The sequence below is a fragment of the Carassius auratus genome, unplaced genomic scaffold, assembly GCF_003368295.1.
Source record: "Carassius auratus strain Wakin unplaced genomic scaffold, ASM336829v1 scaf_tig00217023, whole genome shotgun sequence".
Taxonomy (NCBI): domain Eukaryota; kingdom Metazoa; phylum Chordata; class Actinopteri; order Cypriniformes; family Cyprinidae; genus Carassius; species Carassius auratus.
Genome location: NW_020528856.1, coordinates 199,729 through 221,685, shown reverse-complemented (window position 1 = coordinate 221,685; position 21,957 = coordinate 199,729). Strand labels below are relative to the sequence as shown.

Below are 21,957 nucleotides of genomic sequence, written 5' to 3'. Positions count from 1 at the left end.
TGACAGAGACTTCTCTGGAGCCAAATATGAACCAGAAGCCAAAGTTTTTTTTTTTCAAATTCCTGTCATGTAAAATGTTAGGCTAAAGGGACACATTAATGGTGCTAATGACATGGATAAACTTAAAATGTTTAAAGAACGTTTATAGAATAAAACGTTCTTATAGTGCAGCATTGTTTAAAGATGCTGAAATTCTCATGATGATGATGATTAGCTTAATAATCTTAATAATCAAAATTCCTAGCAAGTTTCCAGGACCTAAATTTGAATGTTTGAAATACATTCCATTTTACAGCATTTAGAATGTTTTCAGAACATTAAGATGTTAGCTAGGATGACGTATGTTTACATTTAAATAAGTACTCATTTAAATAGAATATTGGTAAATGTGGCTGATGTTTGTGGCCGCTCTGCACGAGAGGCTGTTTTTTGTCGCGCCTCGGAGAGGAGCGGGATAATCGCGCGAGCTCCGTGTGTAACAGGATTGCTCTGGGCTTTGACGGAGGATGTATTGGCCAGCGCCTGGCGGGCAAACCCTTCCCCCACACGCGAGCATCATCCCCGGGGGAGGCGACCTGGAGGTCACAGCGCTGGGGAACGCGCTTAAAGAGCTCGGGAACGTGCTCAGAGTCCTATATGCGCAGGCGAACGACTGGTGTTTGAACAAAACTCGGGAATGAAAATGAAAATATTCATCAATCCTGTATCTAGATAGATGCCATGATCCAGAAATGTTTTAAAGTCTGCCATTTAAAATCTTTTGAAGTGTTATGATTGTGTCTAATATCTTGGTCCAAACTACAAGTAGGTGTTTTTGTCAAATAAACGTGAAAAAGGTCAAGTTATATCGTGACTTGTGTTGGATAGCCATTTGGAATTCTTACTTTAGAAAATCTATAAATAAAATAAAACCAGTCTGATTGATTTTGGGTCTAAAGTAGTTAATCTAGTGTAAATATTGTAGTATGAAATCATGCCTAAGCATCCAACTAGAATTAACCAGTAGCAAACGAGACCCAAATTCAATCAAAACAGACACTATTTGAAGACTATAAAAAGTACAATTCTGAAGAGATAATAAAAGACAATCATAATGTTATCTACTGATAAGAAAGAGACAATGCGTCTCTGATGAAATATGTGAGAATGTATATGAGAGTATGAACGAATTATGTTGATGTTTTCAGAGACTGGGACATACATATTTAAACAACGGGCACTCCCGAATCTCCTCAAATGAATCCCGAAATAAACAGGCCATTAGGCCTAATTTAACACGGGATATTAGAATTCTTCAGCTGGCACAAACGCTCCCCATTCATTAAACTCTAAATAAATAAGAGGCGAGTGTGGTGGGCTTTTGTGTTGTTGTTTAATCTGATCTCTTCAAGGCCGCCCCTACCTTCCCCCATGCAGCCTTCGTTTATACATGCATGGGGTCTCTCTCAAACCCCCGTCCCACCCTCTTCAGCTCTCCATTGTGTTCAGTGCCCGAGGCGCCGTGCTTCGCGTTTTCTCGCGGAATAAAGAGACGGAGGAAGAGGAAGAGACGAGTGAGAGGCCATCAGCGCCGGTGTTAATGTCCGCGCATCGAGAGGATGACACTTGCAGGCGTCATCTGTCACTCAAACCTTTCACAGCAGCAGAGAACGGGCCGAGTCACCGGAGAATACTCCAGAAATACTTCATATGTGCCTCTATCTATCTATCTGTCTGTCTGTCTGTCTGTCTGTCTGACTATCTATTGTATCGTTCTATCCTTCCGTCAGATTTAGCTTTATTGACATGGTAAATAAATAAAATAAAATATTTAAAAATAAAGACAAAAGCTCTACAATACTTAAAGTTATTCAAAATACATATAAAAAAACATACAAAAAAATAAAATACAAAGTTTAAAAATTACTGGAAAAATAAACTATCATTAATGCCACAATTGCTGAAAACAGAAGTGTTGTCATAATAAATGAATGATTAAATTTGTAGGCCTACTTATTTTAATAATAATCATATATATTTTATATATATGTGTGTGTGTTAATTAATTACAAAAAACACCAAAATTATCAAATAAATAAAGTTTTTATTGGTATACATGGCTTGGTACAATGTTTTATTACTATTACTATTACTTAAATAAACAAACAAATAAATAAAATTGTTCTTATTTTAATAATAATAATAAAAATACAAAAACAAGTTTTTACACAATATTGTATTATTGTAACTTTAAAATAAACAATACATTTGCTTATTTTTAATTATATATATATATATATATATATATATATATATATATATATATATATACACATACACATACACACATACATATATATACATATTTTCATATATTTGTTGAAAGATACATTTTCATATAGAATAACACTGACATCATATTTAAAATATTTATGATTCATAATTACCTTTATAATAATAATTATTATTACTATTTATCTAATAATATCTTACACTTCTCTAATAATAATAATAATAATAATAATAATAATAATAATTCCTCATAGTGCTTTTCTGGGCACTAGAAGGGGGAATCTCCTCAACCACCACCAGTGATTATTACTGTATATACTTTATATTATAACTGTAATTAATAATGTACATGCTCATGGATGACACGGAACTCCAGGCAGACTTCTGCAGCGTTGCCCTGTCAGGGTCATTGTGTCGGCAGTGTCCCGTTGGGTGGGCCGATGGCTGGGTCAGTCTAATTGTCTGCTATTGAATTACCTAATGGAATGTGAAAATCAGAGGAGGCGTGTCACGGGGTCGCGCTCAGCGCGCTCCAGTCCCGCTGCTCAGGGCGAGAGCAAGACACTGTGCGGGACGAAATCTCCTCCGCGGGCAAGAGACGGGGAACCGTGCTTTTGAAACGATCATGTTAAATGGATTATGTTGTGGGTGCTATTTTTGATGTTTGTTATTGACTAAAAGACCAAAGCAAATTATGTATGTAGCCCATGTGTGTTTTGAACCTAGAAGGTTAATTGTAGTGTAACAGCTAAACTCTTACACTAGCATTTTAATAATTCTTTTACCATTATAGTTCTAAACATGTTATGCGTTTATATGGTATATATTTATGCATGCAGCATTTATAACTTTAACTGAAAGAGCATGCAGAAAATGTGTACTCTGAAATAAAAAAAGTGTTGAAAGTGTCAAAAGACCTAAAATATACCCTTTCTCAATGCCGATTTCAATGTTTAGATGTGTGTGTGTGTGTGTGTATTAGCAGTATTATAGGCTATATTATTTATTTACCAAATATATTCTCAACGTCTGATTCATCAACAGTCTGATGACCAGCCTACAGCTCACCAAGATATGTTTTTTTATATATATATAAATAACTATCATGCATGCAGCCTTTTTACGTCTCAGACATTATTTTCAATATATATACTACTCGTTGACTTATTGACTTATTTTGAAAAAGCATGAGTCATATAATGCTTCTCGGCCGAACACATGACGAAGGTCTGCGTTAGAAGACACGTGAAAATAATGTGACAGGCTCAGGGAAATAAAGGAGCGCTGGCTCGCGGAGATGAACGCGAGCGACACGAGCGGTTAGTGACGGAACAAGAGCTCCTCCAAGCGGATAAAGAGGACATTACAAGAAAGACAGCGAGCCTGGAGAGGACCATCAACGATGGGAGGCTTGGAAATACAAGATCATGGCCCTCAAATTGTATTAAAATTGCTGAAAATAAGGAATGTATGTATATAAATTCTCTGACCTACAAATTGCTAGTTTAACTTCAGTAGTGTTTATTTGTTATCCTGGGTTTTGAGTTGTTGCAGTAACGTTAGATGAAATCAAAGTGTAGCCTATTCATGCTCTAGTTAAACAGAAATTATTATACACTACCCTGTTATTGAAGTATTTCAAAGTAGACCGCAGTCAAGTTAAGATGAAAATGCAGCGTTGTATTTTCAATGTATTTTTAAAAACTCTTTTATTTGATCTGAACTATCTGTATGTTGCTAATCAACGGTGCAACCCACTGAACACAAACTAATGTAAGCTACCCTTTAAATTCCTCATATAGCCTCGTTTTCATTCCTGTCACAAATTACATTTGGTAGCCTAAGTGCTACAAAGCTAAGTGATGTAAGCCAGCTGATTAAAAAATATCTAACGTTACATAATAAAACTTAGGCTATGAATGATTATGTTTAAAGTTAAAAAACATATTATTTAAAGCTAAAAGAAGGATAAAATTAAGTCACACAGACTAAATGCTTAGGACTAAGTAACCATGGCTCATAATGAGTAAAATCCTCACAGACTTACTGCATGACACATATCCTGCTGGAGAGAGAGAGAGAGAGAGAGAGAGAGAGAGAGAGAGAGAAAGAGATAAACATGGTTCTTGACTTCACTGCTTACTTTTTCAGAAGGTCTCTTCTGGTGTTAATTATTTCCATTTAGCATTATAATCCTATTTTAGCTAGCAAATTTACTCGATCGCACATTCATTTACATTAAGGATCAAATAAGGTTTAAAAGTCCCGCAGTGGAAGCCGCAGCGCTGCTACAGGAACAGCAGCAGTGACGTCATGACGCAGGACGTCACGCGGTAGGCCCGTGTCACGTGACCGGTATTGCGAGGAAGCCAGTCCGTCAGAAAGAGCCTGCTGAGATGAATCAAATAATTACCAGCACGGTGTTTGCGTTTGTAAGCCTTTTATCAGGTAAACTGACGTTGTGCTTTATCTTTTAGATGTACGTGTTTTATTCTGACCGGACATTGTGTTTTCAGCGCTTGTTTAATGAAATAATGGCGACTGCAGTGAGATGCCATAATCTGCTGTCATGTTAATCGATGCAGTTTCTCTCGTCTATACAATGAAATTAACTGAATCCAATTAATTTATGTGGATTTGCTGCGATATTGTGTTGGTGTGGGTTTATGCTCAGAAATACAAACGGTTTTGCTATTAAATGTTGATAGTGAACGAGGAAGCCCTAGCAAGTCATGTGACAGTCATGGTTCATTAAAAAAAATATATAATAATCTTACGTTGTTGATAAGTAATAAGGTTATTATAATATGAATTATTTTTTTTTAGACTGGCCATTGTGTTAGGAAAGGGCTTTTCATTTTTTAGGTGCCAAAATGTTATCATTCTCGTATGAAAAGCACTTATATATGTTTAAGTACTTAGAAGTTCCCAGTTTGCGATATTATTTGGAAAACATTTAGTTTCTGTTACGTTACATTATTAAGCTTTTTTACTGCTCTACTATAAGGTGGTACTGATAGATGTGTTTATATTTATTTGTATGAATATTTATTTTCATCACTCTTATTTACTTATTTTAATCTAATTTGTATTTAAATCCTATTTTATTATTATTTTTTAATTTGCGTGTTTTATAATTTCTTTTTTTCTTTTAACCATTCAAATGACCTCAATGTCTGAATGCCATCGGATTAATTAATTAAATGTAAATTAAATTCATGCATTTAGCAGACTTTCTGACTTACATTGCATTCAGTCTAACAATTTTTCCTAACGTGTTCCCTGGGACTCGAACCCCCAACCTTGCACTTGCTAACGCAACGCTCTAACACTTAAGCTACAGGAACACTTAGATTAGATGTCAAAATATGAAAGCCAGTGTAATTTATTGCAAGGAAAGATTGTGGTAATGTATGTCAGCGTTGTTTTCTGTACTATTTTCTATCAGGTGTTTTGGGCGACAGCTTGACTGTTCTGCGCAGCCCGTCATATGTGACATTCCAGGATGGACAATGGCCCATCTCAGGAGAAAAGGTCCCTGATTTGGTCTCCCTGACCATGGGCTTCTCCGTCCGTGAGGTATAACGTCTATTTAATCATGTAACTGCACTTGTGATGTCTTCATGTAGACGCTGTATCATGCCTGTGGTTTTGTTTGCAGGATCTCGATTGGCCAGGTCTGGCTGCCGGCTCGCTCTTCCAACGCCCGCGTGCAAACGCTCTGATTGTCGTGCGCGGCGTTGACACCCTTGACTTTCCGAAAAACATTTCCTCCTACCCTCTCGAAAATGTGAGTGATGCATTCTCATGTGCACGAGTTATTTTAGGTTCTGTGGTGCATGAATGCAAAAGCTGGTCTTTGTCTCTGACTCTTTCTTGCTTTTATGTCTTTGACTCAATATGTATCTTGTAACTTTAACCTTTTAAATGAACTGATACATTTCAATAAGTCACTATTGACCCTGAAAACAGAGAAGAAGAGAAAAGTTTCAACAGCTAATTTGTAAGTTTCAGAAGATGAGGATATTTCAGGATTGAGTCGCCGTGTAGTTTCCCTGCTTGACTTCCCTTATTGTGTATCATGAGACTGATGGCAGTGCTGTGTCCGTCTATCTGTCTCTTTCTGTCTGGTTTCAGCCGGTTCCGTTCACTCTGGACAGTGTGGCAAACACGGTGCACACTCTGTTCGCTGACAGCACCCCTGTGGTCCTGCAGCTCGCCCCCAGTGAGGAGGTATGACCTCAGCGAATCTCTGGCACATTATGACACACTAACCACACAAGTGATGCCTGCAAACACACAGAGTGCTCTGCAGATAAAGATGCACGTGAGATGCTTAAAATCAAATGCAATTAAATGCAAAGTTAAAATGAGACCTCCTGTAAAGAATATTTAATTGTACGGAGTTGTTTTTTTTTTATAATAGAAAATTAGCATTTTTATCCAGTGTAAGTTAAAATAAAAATATATATGTATGTGTGTGTGTGTGTTTCAATTATTTTGTTTATAATTAGCAAATACATTTTTTCCTTCAATAATAATAATAATAATAATAATAATTCTTTACATTTATATAGTTTGTTGTCTCTCAACAAACTGAGAGACAAGTCTAAATGTTTTTTTTTTTCATAGAGTCATAGACGATGTTAATGGGACATGTTTTGAACCCTGAACGTTCATTGAATAGGTGTCTAATATTAAGAGATGTCTTGATTGTGTGTTTCAGAGGCTGTATATGATGGGGATGGCCAACACTGTTTTTGAGGACCTGCCCGTGACCCTGCAACAGATCCGTGGACGCCTGTCCCAGGACGGATCTGTCCTCACGTCGCTTCCTCTCATCTCTCTCAGCCGTAATAATGAGGTGAAGACTCATGGTGTTGAGATCTACTTTGTCCATAGATGTCAAATAACTAATTAAATATGTATTTATCTTTCGGCACTGATAGCCTTGTGGGCAGCGTGCTGACATTTAGCATTGTGGTATTACGGGCGTCCCAAGTTCGAATCCCAGCTCGAGGATCTTTCCCGATCCTGCACCCCTCTATCTATCCATCCATCCATTCATCTATCTATCGATCTATCTATCTGTCATTTTATGTATTAGTGTTTACAGTATTCATACACTTTATACAGACATGCACTGTCAGTTTCTGAAGCAGTTTTTCGGTCATTGTAGGAAGTGGCTTTTGCCTCGCTGTAAATATCGACATGTGAAAGAGGTTGTTACAGATAGAAACCATTGTTCAGTAGATGCATGTTGGTTTTTGTTTCCAACCATAAACTAGGCGTTGATCTGAATAAACCACTTTGAATGTGTTCATGTGGTGGTCTGTGTTTTTCAGGCTGATCTTCTGTTCCTGTCTGAGGTTCAGGTGCTGTATGACATTTCAGCTCTGGTGAGTTTCTCTATCTGCTCTGAGCCCATACCCTTTATTGCAGTCTGTCCCATATAAATCAGCCGTGCGAGATTTTATAGATTGATTTTTGCTTTCTAGTTTAAAATCCTTTTATTTTTAATCCTGCCTCAATTTTTGCATCTGCTTGTTTGTCTTATATAATACATAAATACATAAGTATTTCTTTCTTAATAAAAAAAAATTAACAAAATAAATAGAAATCTCTGTAATCAGACTAAATTCTCGTGGCATCTTTTTAAAACAAAGTGAACTGTCCTTTTTTTTACTGATGAGTTACTCTATTGATTGTGTGTTATTGACGTATTTCTTCCTGTTTGCTACAGTTGCAGAAACACAAGCATCTGGCTAAAGACCCGGCTCCTGACCTGTACTCTCTAGAGCTCGCGGGGCTGGAGGAGATCGTCCGGCGTTATGGACCAGACTCTCCTCAGTTCGCCGACGCTATCAGGATCCTGACGTCCGCTCTGCAGAAGGTATGGAAGCAGTACCTTTTCTATCATTTAAAATACATTTTCACTGGAATAAAAATAAAACCTATAACTAAAATAAAAACTAAGAACTAATAAAAATTGTACTAACTAAACTTAAATTAAAATCAAAACGGAAATATAAAAATAAAAACTAATTCTAAATATTATTGATATCAGTGACGTTAAGATAACTGCAGTGCTGGCCTCTTTCTTGTTTACTGACACAATGGTCTCTAATGCAACAAAGTACAATAATTTTTCTGTAGTTTAATTTTTTTTAAATACATTAGTGTAACAATGTAAATACAGTTTGATAATGTGTTCATATTGTATTATAGATAGTAGTGTATTGTAAATTATGACAATAAATATGACAGTAATTACAGAATTTCTAAAACTTAATCGCATGCAAAAGTATCTGTGTGTGTGTGTGTGTGTGTATATATATATATATGAGTAACAAGTTGCTAAAATGTTCTTCTACAAAAGAGGAAGACTAGTAGTTTTAATTAAAGCCTTAGGACAATTAAGTTTATCATATTTATTTTTGCATTAAGGCATTTTTTTTAGGCAAAAAAATAATAAATTAAGCTTTTTCTTATTTTAACATGAAAAACAGCACACTTTTACTTTGTACAACTGTGTGTGTGTATAATATATATATATATATATATATACATACATACACACACACACACACACACACACACACAAATAAAACAAGTAAGCTCCCAAAAGGACAACTTTTAGGTAATTTAGATTAGGGGTGGGAAAAAAAATCTATATTGCAATATATTGTTGTGCTCTCTGTCGCAATAAATAATCGATACTCTAACGGCCAATATCGATATTTTATTACAACACAAAATGATTAATTTACCCGTTGTCAGTGTCACTGTCACTACCCAATATCTACCATTCTGTTTGCGGGGGGGCGCTGTTCGAGTAAATAGGGGTAAAGTGGTGCAAACAGCGGCCGGTGAAGAACACAAGTTAACTAACAACAACAGAGAATTGCAGAAAAAAAGAGAAGCGAGAAGAATGGCGGAAAACAATAAAAAACTAATCAAAGACCAGTGTGGGAAAGTTCACTTTCTACATGAACTAGTTCAAAGTTCAATTCAAAATTTTTAAAATGAACTAGTTCAGTTCATAGTTCAAACTACAAAATTTTGAACTAAGTTCCAAAAATGAACTAGTTCATAGTTCTTTTTTTCCATATGTTGCTGCGAGCTATTATTTTTCAAAATTATTGCCACAGCCCATATAGAATCAGAGACAGCAATTATTTTATCAGTTTTAACAATGAAGCTATGCGTCAGATTTCATCTTCATATCCAATTTTGAATCCTTATCCAACCAGGGTTTACATTAGCATTGAGGGGACAGCATTTCCCCATTGTTGCTTTAATGCTTTGTCTCCCATTCTCACCGACCTTGTCATAAACATAATAAAAATATTTTAAATGGTCATACGCCTTCTTGCTACATGCTGCTGTCGCCTCCATGTTTTTTTTTTTTTGTTTGTTTGTATTTTTTGATGATGCGTCACGCATGCGGCGGACGACGGTGCGACACTGGTGGCTGGTGTTGCCAGATTGGGTGTTTTTCCGCTACATATTAAGACCTGTTTACGGTGTGTTTTAGCCGGGTTTTCGCCTGGAAGGCTCTATAGAAATCTGGCACCCTATTGAACGAAGTTAACCTGAGAGAGCGTGCCGTTCACAGACACCAGAATGAAAGAGTTGACAGTAACGTTCATCCGGCATTAATACACCACGTTCAGTTCACGGTCGCCCAAAATATGAACGAGTTCATGAACTATCGTTCAGTGAACACGTTCAGGCACAACACTGTCAAAGACCCACCTGCTAGTTTCCACTCTAAAGTGTGGAGACAGTCGACGGAAAGGCACTGGATAAAGACTATGCAATCTGCAAGAACTGCTTTGCAAAGATAAAATATAACAGCAACACTACGAATCTGCAAATGCACCTCGTTCGCTATCACGGTGAACTACTCTCAGGTAATAATGAGGGCAAACCAAGTCAGCCGACAATCACTACTGCGTTACATCTGAGCATGCTGATCAGTTAGTGTTCCTCAAGAAGAATATGCCTTGATGTGTCCACTGTTTACAGTAACTTACTACTGACGTTTCAGTGTTATGGTTTACACATGTTAATGTTCATGTTGTTTTGTAATGTTCATGCACTTTTATCTGTCTAGATGTACAGTGTTTACATTTAAGACCAGGAGGCAGTGAGTTATTATATTATATTATATTATATTATATTATATTATATTTCTTTGCACAATGTTGGAAATGTTGGCATTAATAAATGCATAAAATTTCCTTATTCCTCCTTTTTCTTTTCAGTCACATATATCGTGATATATCGTTGATGAAATATCTTCCAATATATTCAATATCGTAGATATCGCGAATCGTGATATTATCATATCGTGGACCACATATCGCCATAGAATTGAATCGTGAGGTACCTGTATCGTCCCACCCCTAATTTAGATATATTTTTCTTTGTTTTTTTTTTTTTTTTGAACAAAAGTTTGTTATTGTTCATTACATTTTTATATATATATTTCTCTACTTGGTTCCAGATATAAAATATTCATTTTTTGCCTAATAGTACTAAATAATACATTACAAAAACAATAATTTTAATAGTACTAAATAATATATTATAAAAACAATAATTTTAATAGTACTAAATAATATATTATAAAAACATTAATTTTATAGTAATAAATAATATATTATAAAAACATTAATTTTAATAGTAATAAATAATACAGTACTATTATTATTTAGTACCAATACAGTACTACTATTATTATAGTAATAAATAATACAATAGTACTGCTGTTTTTAGTTCTTTCACATTTAAATCTGTTTGTGCATGTACGAAGTTCGCAGACGATGTCGCCAATGTCTACTCCAACAACGCAGTTGTAGAAGTGGTGACTGTGAAGACATTTGAAGCCCCTCTGACCAGGAAATCCCGCTCCATCCTTCAGATCGTAAGTTAACTGCAATAAGCTTTTCTGAAAGCAAACATTTATAAATAAATAAAACAAACTTGATATTGGAGCAGGTCCACATTATCAGCATTATTCTTATTCGTCAGGGTATGAGAAGAAAGAATCGTTTCAAGACCACTTCTGTAAGACATTCAACGTGTAAATTGTAGCTGGTTAGCAAATAGTAGCATTTAGTTTCATCTTACCCTGACCTTTCCAACCCATGACCTTTTGTTGTTGTTCAAAAACAAAAAGACGGTTACAGTACAGTAGCGACCTACTTTTAAACGTTGACCTACATGTAACGCTAACATGTGGTTGTTTCAGAGTAACCAGGGCAGCCTCTACAACCTGGCCTACAAGTACGACTACGATTACGCCGTGGTCTTTAACATTGTCCTATGGCTGATGATCGTGTTAGCTTTAGCCGTCATCGTGATCTCGTACAACCTCTGGAACATGGATCCTGGGTATGACAGCATCATCTACAGGATGACCAATCAGAAGATCCGACTGGACTGATGACGTCACCCCCACACCCCACTACATTTTGTGTTTTGTATTTGAGTGAATTTGAATGTGTTTTATTTTTGATGTGGGTATCACAGAATTGCTTGTGTAAATGCTTCGCCTTTATGACGCAATCAAACACAGATATACAGATTATTTATTGATGCCTGTCGATAGATGGACCAAGAATATTTGTTTGATCTTTATTAATTGCTGTATCTTGTAGATTTGCATAATGTGAATCTATTAAAGAGGAAAATCTGATGTTGGGATGTAAAGAATTGAAATTGAAATCTATTTATTGTTTGTTGTTTACGCCACTGTGCTGTTTTCCTTCCCGAATGCTGGATATGGTGTAATTTCTCCATTCCCATGTACATTTGATCAATTAAATAAATGTAATTTTCATTGAATATAACTATATAGTAGAAAATAAGACTTTTACGTGTGTCTGTTTGTTGTGTACAAGGCCTTAACCATTTATTGAGCATTTGGAACATTTTTAATAAAGTAGATAAAAAAAAAAAACAGTGAAGGAAATAGATCTAATAAATCTAATTCTAGCAAGGAAGTGATCATTTTGAACTAATTACATATAACATTTTAAAATATGCACACCTTTACTAAGTTACTAAGTTGTATGAAATTTGGCGAAAGCACAAATCGTTTCTTGTCTCCTCATGTTCAGTTTGAATTTCCATGAATCATGTTAATGATACAGAAACGGTCGTATTTGAGAGTCACGGTCGTGTAACTGCTGTAACATTTATATCACAAACATTTGTCAAATATTAAATGTTTCGCTACTTCCATCTTATCGTGCTCTCTTTAACCGTTTAAAATGGCCGCGCTGGAGTTCACGCGCTGCTTCTGTGAAGAATAAACCTCGCAGTTTTATACTTAAAGTTATAATGGATACAGATCTGTTTCTATACATACAGTCTATGATACAGATATGTAAAATCTTAACGGACTGGTTTTCCTCAGTGTCTATGGTGGTTACGGCCCTGTGTGTATAGATGTTGTTAATTCCTATGAAATATTGTAACTGTAAATAAAATAACTGTAACCCAAATAATAATAATAAAAAACTCCATCCATCTCTTAAAACAAGTTTTAATGTCTTTATGAGTCACAAGTGCATGCTAGAACACTTTCCTGAGGAAAGCAATGTTCAAAAGTTTAAAACACTTGGCTGATGTTTTTCTGAAACGATATTAATCCCAAGACCCATGATTTTTACTTAATGCATCTATTTCGCTGTTCTTAGTTGTTGTTTTTTCTTTTCAGAAAAAGTAAGTAGCACTTTTTTTTTTACCAATCTGTTCACATTATAAAAGCATGACAAAACTTAAGTCACACAACACATATCTAGATCACATATATTTTGTGCTTCGTTCAACCTTGTATCATAATTAATATTTTTGCACTTTTTTTTGCACTTCCACTAAGGAAAAGTAGTTTTCTGATCTAGTTTGATGGTTTTGGATGTGTTTGGGGTACTTGTCGGTTGTCCAGATTTGGGAGACCAGCTTGGCCAGTCTGAGGACCAACTAAATCATCCTAATACAGCATGGTTCACCACTTAAAATCAATACAATCAAACTTAAATAATATACTTTATAATAAACAAGTTATGTTTGTTAACCTGAATAAAAATGAATCAGGATTAATACGTTTTTACATTGTAATTTTATTTTAATGCATAATTGGACCTTTATGTAAACTGTAACCACATTGATCAAGAGTGATCTGTTAACATGTCTAAGGTACTTGGTAGCAAAACACATTCAAATGATGCACTTTATAAATAAGCAATTAACAGGGTTTCATTCAAACAGTGACAGAAGTACATTGACCTTTATAAAACTCAATCATACCGAAAATGATACACCCACAGAAAGTTTCAGACTACCTCATTATCAACTTTGCATGTTTCACGAAGTGATGATTTCAGCATGTGATGATCCAAAACGTGGCTTTGGATTCTGAAGAAGTGCGTAAGTGCCGTTTATCTGAATGGGATTTTCTCTTCTGGAACATGTGGGTAACTCGATTTCAGAATACTACGAGAACAATAACAATGAAATTAGCCACTTTATAAACCTCTTCGTCACACAAGTCAACACATTTGGATGATTTTGTAAAACATTTGTAAATTTGTAGAACATGTAGTAGAGTTATCTTAGCCAACTGTATGTGTTTCACAGTTAAAGATGTTTACATTTCACAACTAATGAGTTTACAAGAGAAACAATAGAATAACTTGAGGAGACATTTTAGCTGGTTTGGAAACGTTGTATTATGAACTTAAATGGCAATTAAATATTGAATATAAATCTTACCTGTGCATTGTTTAAGTCCTCGATCTGTTCTGGATGCACATTCTGGGTTTGTTGTCGTCTTTTTCTAGGCTTCTTAAGTTTGACCATTAACAGACCTAAAGTATAACATTACATTTTAGTTAAGTTATACTGCCATGAGATCAATGTGATCATTAAACAACAGTATGTTTCAAAGAAACTTTTCATAAAGGAATGCACTAAACCTAATTTACCAGGCAGATTAATTTGAACATGCCATCATGTTTTTTCTGTAATTTCAGAGTGAATGTATATCAGAAACCTCACCTATTGTTGCAATAATCAGCACAAAATTCATCAGGATGGATGTAACAGACAAAATCAGGGGAAACTCCAATGTTTTCTCACATGGCTGTTCCTGATGTTTCTCTTCTGGTTCATTTTGATCTTGGGCAGATTCTGTTTGAGCAGAAGAACTCTTATCAGTTTTATATTTTATAACTTAATGCCAAATATGATTAAAGGGTTAGTTCGCCCAAAAATGAAAATTATGTCATTAATAACTCACCCTTATGCTGTTCCAAACATGTAAGGCCTCCTTTTATCTTCGGAACACAGTTTAAGATATTTTAGATTTAGTCCGAGAGCTCTCAGTGCCTCCATTGAAGCTGTGTGTACGGTATACTGTCCATGTCCAGAAAGGTAAGAAAAACATCATCAAAGTAGTCCATGTGACATCAGAGGGTCCGTTGGAATTTTTTGAAGCATCGAAAATACATTTTGGTCCAAAAATAGCAAAAACGACGACTTTATTCAGCATTGTCTTCTCTTCTGTGTCTGTGTGAGAGAGAGTTCAAATCAAAGCAGCTGGATTTCCGGTTCGCGAACGAATCATTCAGTTCACCAAATCGAACTGAATCGTTTTAAACGGTTCGCATCTCTAATACGCATTAATCCACAAATGACTTAAGATGTTAACTTTTTTAATGTGGCTGACACTCCCTCTGAGTTCAAACAAACCAATATCCCAGAGTAATTAATGTACTCAAACAGTACATTGACTGAACTGCTGTGATGAACTCCGAGCCGAGCCAGATAACGAACAATAGACTGACTCGTTCACGAGTGAAGAACCGTTCCTGTCAGACGTGTCCGATTCGTGAACCGAGGAGCTGATGATACTGCGCATGTGTGATTCAGCGTGAAGCAGACCGACACACAGAGCGTCTGAACTGAACTGATTCTTTTGGTGATTGATTCTGAACTGATTCTGTGCTAGTGTTATGAGTGCGGGTAAACCGAAGGCTTGAATCAAGGGCAATCATCGCCAATGACGCCATTACGTCGAGCGCAAAAGAACTGGTGAACCGTTTTCTTCAACCGGTTTATTGAATCGAACTGTCCGAAAGAACTACTGGTGATCCGAACACCGATGCAACCGGTTCTTCACTCGTGAACGAGTCAGTCTATTGTTCGTTATCTGGCTCGGCTCGGTGTTCATCTTCACAGCAGTTCAGTCAATGTACTGTTTGAGTACATTAATTACTCCGGGATATTGGTTTATTTGAACTCAGAGGGAGTGTCAGCCACATTAAAAAAGTTAACAGCTTAAGTCATTTGTGGATTAATGCGTATTAGAGATGCGAACCGTTTAAAACGATTCAGTTCGATTTGGTGAACTGAATGATTCGTTCGCGAACCGGAAATCCAGCTGTTTTGATTTGAACTCTCTCTCACACAGACACGGAAGAGAAGACAATGCTGAATAAAGTCGTAGTTTTTGCTATTTTTGGACCAAAATGTATTTTCGATGCTTCAAAAAATTCCAACGGACCCTCTGATGTCACATGGACTACTTTGATGATGTTTTTCTTACCTTTCTGGACATGGACAGTATACCGTACACACAGCTTCAATGGAGGGACTGAGAGCTCTCGGACTAAATCTAAAATATCTTAAACTGTGTTCCGAAGATAAAAGGAGGCCTTACATGTTTGGAACAGCATAAGGGTGAGTTATTAATGACATAATTTTCATTTTTGGGCGAACTAACCCTTTAAAAGCCTCTGATAGACTTCAATGTAAAAGTATGCATTTATTGCAGTAACACATATAATACATTTTAAGATAATTTATAGTTATAAATATATTAATTCTTTATTTGTGTCAATTGTAAATGTGATTTAGAAATACTTACCATTGATGTAAAGTCTGGTGCCATTGCCGATCTGTAGAGTTGTTGTTGTAGCATGTTTTACACAATAATATATTCCTAATTCATCAATAGTTATATTAATAATAAATAAACGGCTCTGAGTTAGTGATGAATATTTGTCTTTCAGTCTTTGGTCTTGTACATAAGATGATGTAGCTTCTGATGAGAAAGTTCGCAGTATCAGCTGCGGAGAGTCTGTCAGTTTCTGGAAAACCCAATAAATGTCACTTACATTAATCTGACAGTTTAAAGTCACATTTTTCCCTAAATTCACCGGTTTATCAGTTAAACTCTCTGTAGTTTGACACACCAGCAGACCTGTGAAGATAAATCACATGGTAAAACACATAACTCTCAACCTTGAAAACTATTCAGTCATGTGAAGATCACACAGAAATTACACTCAGTAACTTACAGAAGAGTAAAAGTTGCACCGTCCTCATTTTGTCTTTGTTTTGCTCATATGCGGTAAGATGGTAAACTTGACTACGAGTCGGAGAGGAAGTGCTACCACAGTCAGAAAAAAATGAGAAAGAAACCTTCATACACCTTTGAAAAGAGGATGTAGACGCTGAACTTGCACTGACCAAACTGTTTACTGATATTAAGTAATTTGAGAAGGTCAAAGTGCATGAGATAATGTGTTTGTTTTGGTTAAGTCATTTCAGCTGCCAATAAGTTTTATTTGTGATTTATGAAATTGCTATACTGGTACCTAAAATAAATTTAATTTGAAGCTGATTTTTTTTTATTTTTTTCTGAACAAACTTGTCAGCCATATTTCTGGGTGTTTTCTTACAGCACCAGCATGTGGTTTTTCTGACCTATTTTCACATTAGCAAGTGTGAGTTTTTATACATCTACATGTATGTTCTGTACAAGTATATCATAGTCTTTGTAGCCACCATTGCTTTTTCATACTCTGGAACATGTATACTGAAAACAACCCAGATAGCAGAGAACATTTTGGCAATGTTCTTTTAAGCATTCTTTCAGTAGAAGAGTGTTCATTCATTGAGAGGTCCATCTATGCTGTTTTTTTTTTATTTATTTATTAAATTTCAAAGATGTTTGCAAAAAAAAATAAAAAAATAAAAAAAAATTAACCCCTTAACATTGGTATGTTCAGAGAACATTAAAGGGTTAGTTCACCCAAAAATGAAAATCCTGTTAATAATTAATCACCCTGAAGTCGTTCAAAACCTGTAAGACCTTTGTTCATCTTCAGTTGTTTACATGTAGCAGAAGTGTGCACATGTGTCGTACTATCTCTAAGTTGTTATTTTTGATTTCTCAGAATCCTATTCTTCTTCGATCTGTGATTCTTTTGACTGAACGAATTGTACAAAATGTTGGTAAAATGTAGGCCTAATAACAAAAATAAATGATTGAAAATTTCTGTTATTAAATTTGCAGGTTAAGCCTTCTGAACTTACAAGATGATCAAAGATTTTAAGTAAACAGTTGATATCACGTCAGTTTAGGCTACATTTAATTTCTAAAAACCATATCTTTACCAGATTTGAGCAAACAAATAATACCAATGTAATAGTCTTGAAAGGACTCAGGAGCGAACTAGTGTAATTCGAAATAAAACTTGGTGTATTACATCTCAAAAACATGAGATGGTATTTATCACATTTGTAAAAAATATAATGTAGTCTAAACTGTTATTTATAAACTTCCGGTTTGCCTCATCAAACTGTGCTACTGAAATCAGCTGATAGAGGGCGCTGTCCGCATTTAAAGGCACTTTTCGATGCTGAACATTCAGAGATAAAACATTTCTCCGTTTGTATAACATAAACAAACATATTAACAAGATATCCGAGTCGACAGACATGAAGGTACTTTTCAGTTAAAAAGCAATCCGCGGTTAAAGGAGTACAAACGCATCTCATCATGTCTAAACTGAAGCAGACGGAGACTGTCAGACAACATTGTGCTTAACTTTCCTTTTAATTGTGTTTAATGGAAGAAAGTAAAATGGGGTTGTATCAACACAAGGGTTAATGAAAGACGACAATTAGTTATTTTGGGGTGAACTCATCTTTTAATGTATACTCATTTATCGATAATAATAATAACTAATAATATTATTCACACTACTTAAAACTACATTTAAACATTTAATTCTTAAGAATTTACTTTTCAAGACAAGACCAAAGAGAAGCCAAGCTGGAAAAAGCTTGAGAATTTTACATACAGTTCTACAAACACATCAAGTTGCAACAAACAATCAAAATTAAGCTAAATATATTTTTATTTGACTGTATAATTTACACTTCTTTGTGTAGGTTTTTTTGTTTAGGGATTTTTGAAAAAGAATCAAAGTCGGGCAGGACAGACAAAACTCAACTGAAGCAAACTACAGAATGAATAAAATAACAACAACACATCTGTATATATATATATATATATATATATATAAATGTTAAGACCGCGTATATTATACTTGTAGAACTGTTATTACCAAAATAACCAATATTATGCATGAAGTACAAAACTACTTATTCTCATTTCTCACTGATTGTGATCTCGAGCAGCTTCTGTTAAGAACTGAAAATACAAAGGTTTTGTGTTTTTAAATATTGCATAGACCTCTGCTAGAAATAAAGGATAAATACAAATATAATGCATTATAACTGCTTTAGGTAATTCATAGATATATCAACAGATCAAACTGATTCGTCAAGATAATTTTATACACACTCACTAATGATGTAAAGTCTGGTGCCATCGCTGAGCTGTAGAAGTGAGCCTGTTTTTAGACAATAATATATTCCTAATACATCCACAGTTACATTATTAATAAATAAATGACTCCAAGTTAGCAATGAATATTTGTTCTTTTAATTTATCATCATAAAAAGATGCTGTAGAATATGCCATGAAAGTTCGCAGTATCAGCAGCGGAGAGTCTGCCAGTTTCTGGAAAACCCAATAAATGTCTCTTACGCTAATCTGACAGTCTAAAGTCACGTTTGCCCCTAAATTCACCCGTTTATCAGTTAAACTCTCTGTAGTTTGACACACCAGCAGAACTGTGAAGAAACACAGAGATCATTCTGTAGAATGTAACAATGTTAACTGATTCAGCTCGTAAAACTATATCCATAAAAAGTCATAAAAACTGAGTAACTTACCGAAGACTAAAAGCTGCTCTGTTTTCATTCTGTGCTTGTTTAAATGATGGGCAGTAAAAGTAAAACTAATCTGAGCAGAAAGAATTTTAAAAAAGGAAACCAGCAAAAACACTTTATAGTGTTTCACAGTGTGTGACTTTTACAAAAACTTGAACCAGACCAGAGTTCAAGACAACTAACCCACAGCTGTGAGAAAACAGACCACAGCAAGACAATGAATACTTTAAATACAAATAACCAAAAGACTCACTACAACACATAAGTTTATATGCTGTCAAATACAGTAGGACTATTTATTGACATTGACATATATATTTAAATAAACCCTTAAAACATTAACTTACAATTTGGATATTAACATCACGCATAAACAAATCTAGAGCAAACAAATAAGCATTTACATTTATCTTACAAGATAAACAAGCAACCAGTCCAGTCATATATATTCTCATATAAAACAGTTCATTGAAAAAAATTTAAATAAAAAAAAAATCTTAATTTTCCATTACTATAAAAGCCCAAAGTCAAAGAATGAAGCCACTCAATATAAACATACAGAATTAAGATTTATGGATTTTATTTACGAGACTTAATTATCAAAACAAAAGCAAATAAATTCATGCTGAAAACATTGCAAATTTTGTATTACATGCATGTTTAGGTAACAGACATCTGCTAACAATATTATACTCATTATTTAGTCCAATATTCATACCACTATTAGACAATATAAAATAATCTTGATTATATTTGTCTAGGTTTTGTCTTTGTCTTTTGAAAAGGAACAAAAGTGTTTTCAGTCGGGTGAAACAGACGAAACTCCACTTCAGAAAACTACAAAACAAAAGATAAATGAGTTTCTAATGTTCATGAAGAAAGATTAGATTCACTCAATTTTAGCTGTTGCCTGAGGATTTTTGCAAACATGTTGTATTATGAACTTAAATGGCAATTGAATAGCAATATAAGTCTTACCTGTGCGTTGTTTAAGTCCTCGATCTGTTCTGGATGCACATTCTGGGCTTGTTGTCGACTTTTTCTAGGCTTCTTAAGTTTGTGCACTAACAGACCTAAAGTATAACATTACATTTTAGTTAAGTTATACTGCCATGAGATCAATGTGATCATTAAACAACAGTATGTTTCAAAGAAACTTTTCATAAAGGAATGCACTAAACCTAATTTACCAGGCAGATTAATTTGAACATGCCATCATGTTTTTTCTGTAATTTCAGAGTGAATATATATCAGAAACCTCACCAATTATTGCAATAATCAGCACACAATTCATCAGGATGGATGTAACAGACAAAATCAGGGGAAACTCCAATGTTTTCTCACATGACTGTTCCTGATGTTTCTCTTCTGGTTCATTTTGATCTTGGGCAGATTCTGTTTAAGCAGAAGAACTCTCATCAGTTTTATATTTTATGTTTTATGCCAAATATGATTAAACGCCTCTGATAGACTTCAGTGTAAAAGCATACATTTATAGCAGTAACACATATAATAAATCATTTTAAGATAATTTATATATTTATAAATATATTAATTCTTTATTTGTGTCAGTTGTAAGTGTGATTTAGAAATACTTACCATTGATGTAAAGTCTGATGCCATTGCTGATCTGTAGAGTTGTTGTTGTAGCATGTTTTACACAATAATATATTCCTAATTCATGAATAGTTATATTAATAATAAATAAACGGCTCTGAGTTAGTGATGAATATTTGTCTTTCAGTCTTTGGTCTTGTACATAAGATGCTGCAACTTGTGATGAGAAAGTTCGCAGTATCAGCCGCGGAGAGTCTGTCAGTTTCTGGAAAACCCAATAAATGTCTTTTATACCAATCTGACAGTCTAAAGTCACATTTTCCCCTAAATTCACCGGTTTATCAGTTAAACTCTCTGTAGTTTGACACACCAGCAGACCTGCACAAAGACACAGATCATTCAGATTATTCTGTAGAACATTGTAAAAGATTCACCAATCATGACAAAGTTGATAAAATCATAAAAACTGAGTAACTTACAGAAGACTAAAAGTTGCTCCGTCCTCATTCTGTGGTTGTTCAAGTGAAATGCAGTAATAGAGTTTAGACTAATCTGAGCAGAAATGACAGAATAAAAAAACAGGAAAGCAGCAAACACACTTAGCAGTGATGAAGTGGAACAGATGTAAAGACTTAGATCTCAGAGGCCCATGCGCTGATGTCTTCCACGATGTGTGACTTTACATAAACTTGACATATGAAGCAGGCCAGAGTTGAAGACAACTAACCCACAACTGTAGAAAAAAAACCTGAAGCAATAAAGATACATTGAACAAACACAGAAACCAGTAGACTGACTACAGCACTTGGTATTACACAAGACAAGTTTTATTAATCAAATGTGCAGAACAGCCTCATGATTGACAATGAAATACATAAATCATTTACACAGTTCATAAACATACACCACACACCAACACACAGATATTTTCTTATCTTTCCAAAAGGGGACGTTGCATATAATTTTATTGTATATCTACAGAACAGAAAACCATCAATATTTTTGCAGTTGTTAAATTACTTAATT

General features: G+C 34.9%; 1 protein-coding gene and 1 long non-coding RNA gene across 2 annotated transcripts; one reads left to right on the top strand and one right to left on the bottom strand.

The window, feature by feature from the left end:
- The first annotated feature begins 4,582 nt into the window (after positions 1-4,582).
- Positions 4,583-12,547, top strand: LOC113099710 (renin receptor-like). The gene is made up of 9 exons (XM_026264641.1): positions 4,583-4,719; positions 5,720-5,850; positions 5,933-6,061; positions 6,409-6,504; positions 6,998-7,135; positions 7,617-7,670; positions 8,015-8,164; positions 11,093-11,203; positions 11,531-12,547. The coding sequence occupies exons 1-9, from the start codon at positions 4,668-4,670 to the stop codon at positions 11,723-11,725; spliced, it is 1,056 nt and encodes a 351-aa protein (XP_026120426.1). The 5' UTR covers positions 4,583-4,667; the 3' UTR covers positions 11,726-12,547.
- Positions 12,548-13,375: 828 nt separating this feature from the next.
- On the bottom strand, positions 13,376-14,479 carry LOC113099706 (uncharacterized). The gene is made up of 3 exons (XR_003289509.1): positions 14,344-14,479; positions 14,059-14,153; positions 13,376-13,779 (listed from the first exon to the last, which is right to left on the bottom strand). It is a non-coding gene; the product is annotated as an uncharacterized LOC113099706 (long non-coding RNA).
- Between the last annotated feature and the right edge of the window lie 7,478 nt (positions 14,480-21,957).

Bases quoted from the DNA above. Each gene is read 5' to 3' on its own strand.
- LOC113099710 (XM_026264641.1), top strand. From the start codon at position 4,668: ATGAATCAAATAATTACCAGCACGGTGTTTGCGTTTGTAAGCCTTTTA. The intron at 4,720-5,719 runs GTAAACTGACGT...ATTTTCTATCAG, and splicing joins GTTTGTAAGCCTTTTATCAG to GTGTTTTGGGCGACAGCTTG. The intron at 8,165-11,092 runs GTATGGAAGCAG...GCATGTACGAAG, and splicing joins TGACGTCCGCTCTGCAGAAG to TTCGCAGACGATGTCGCCAA.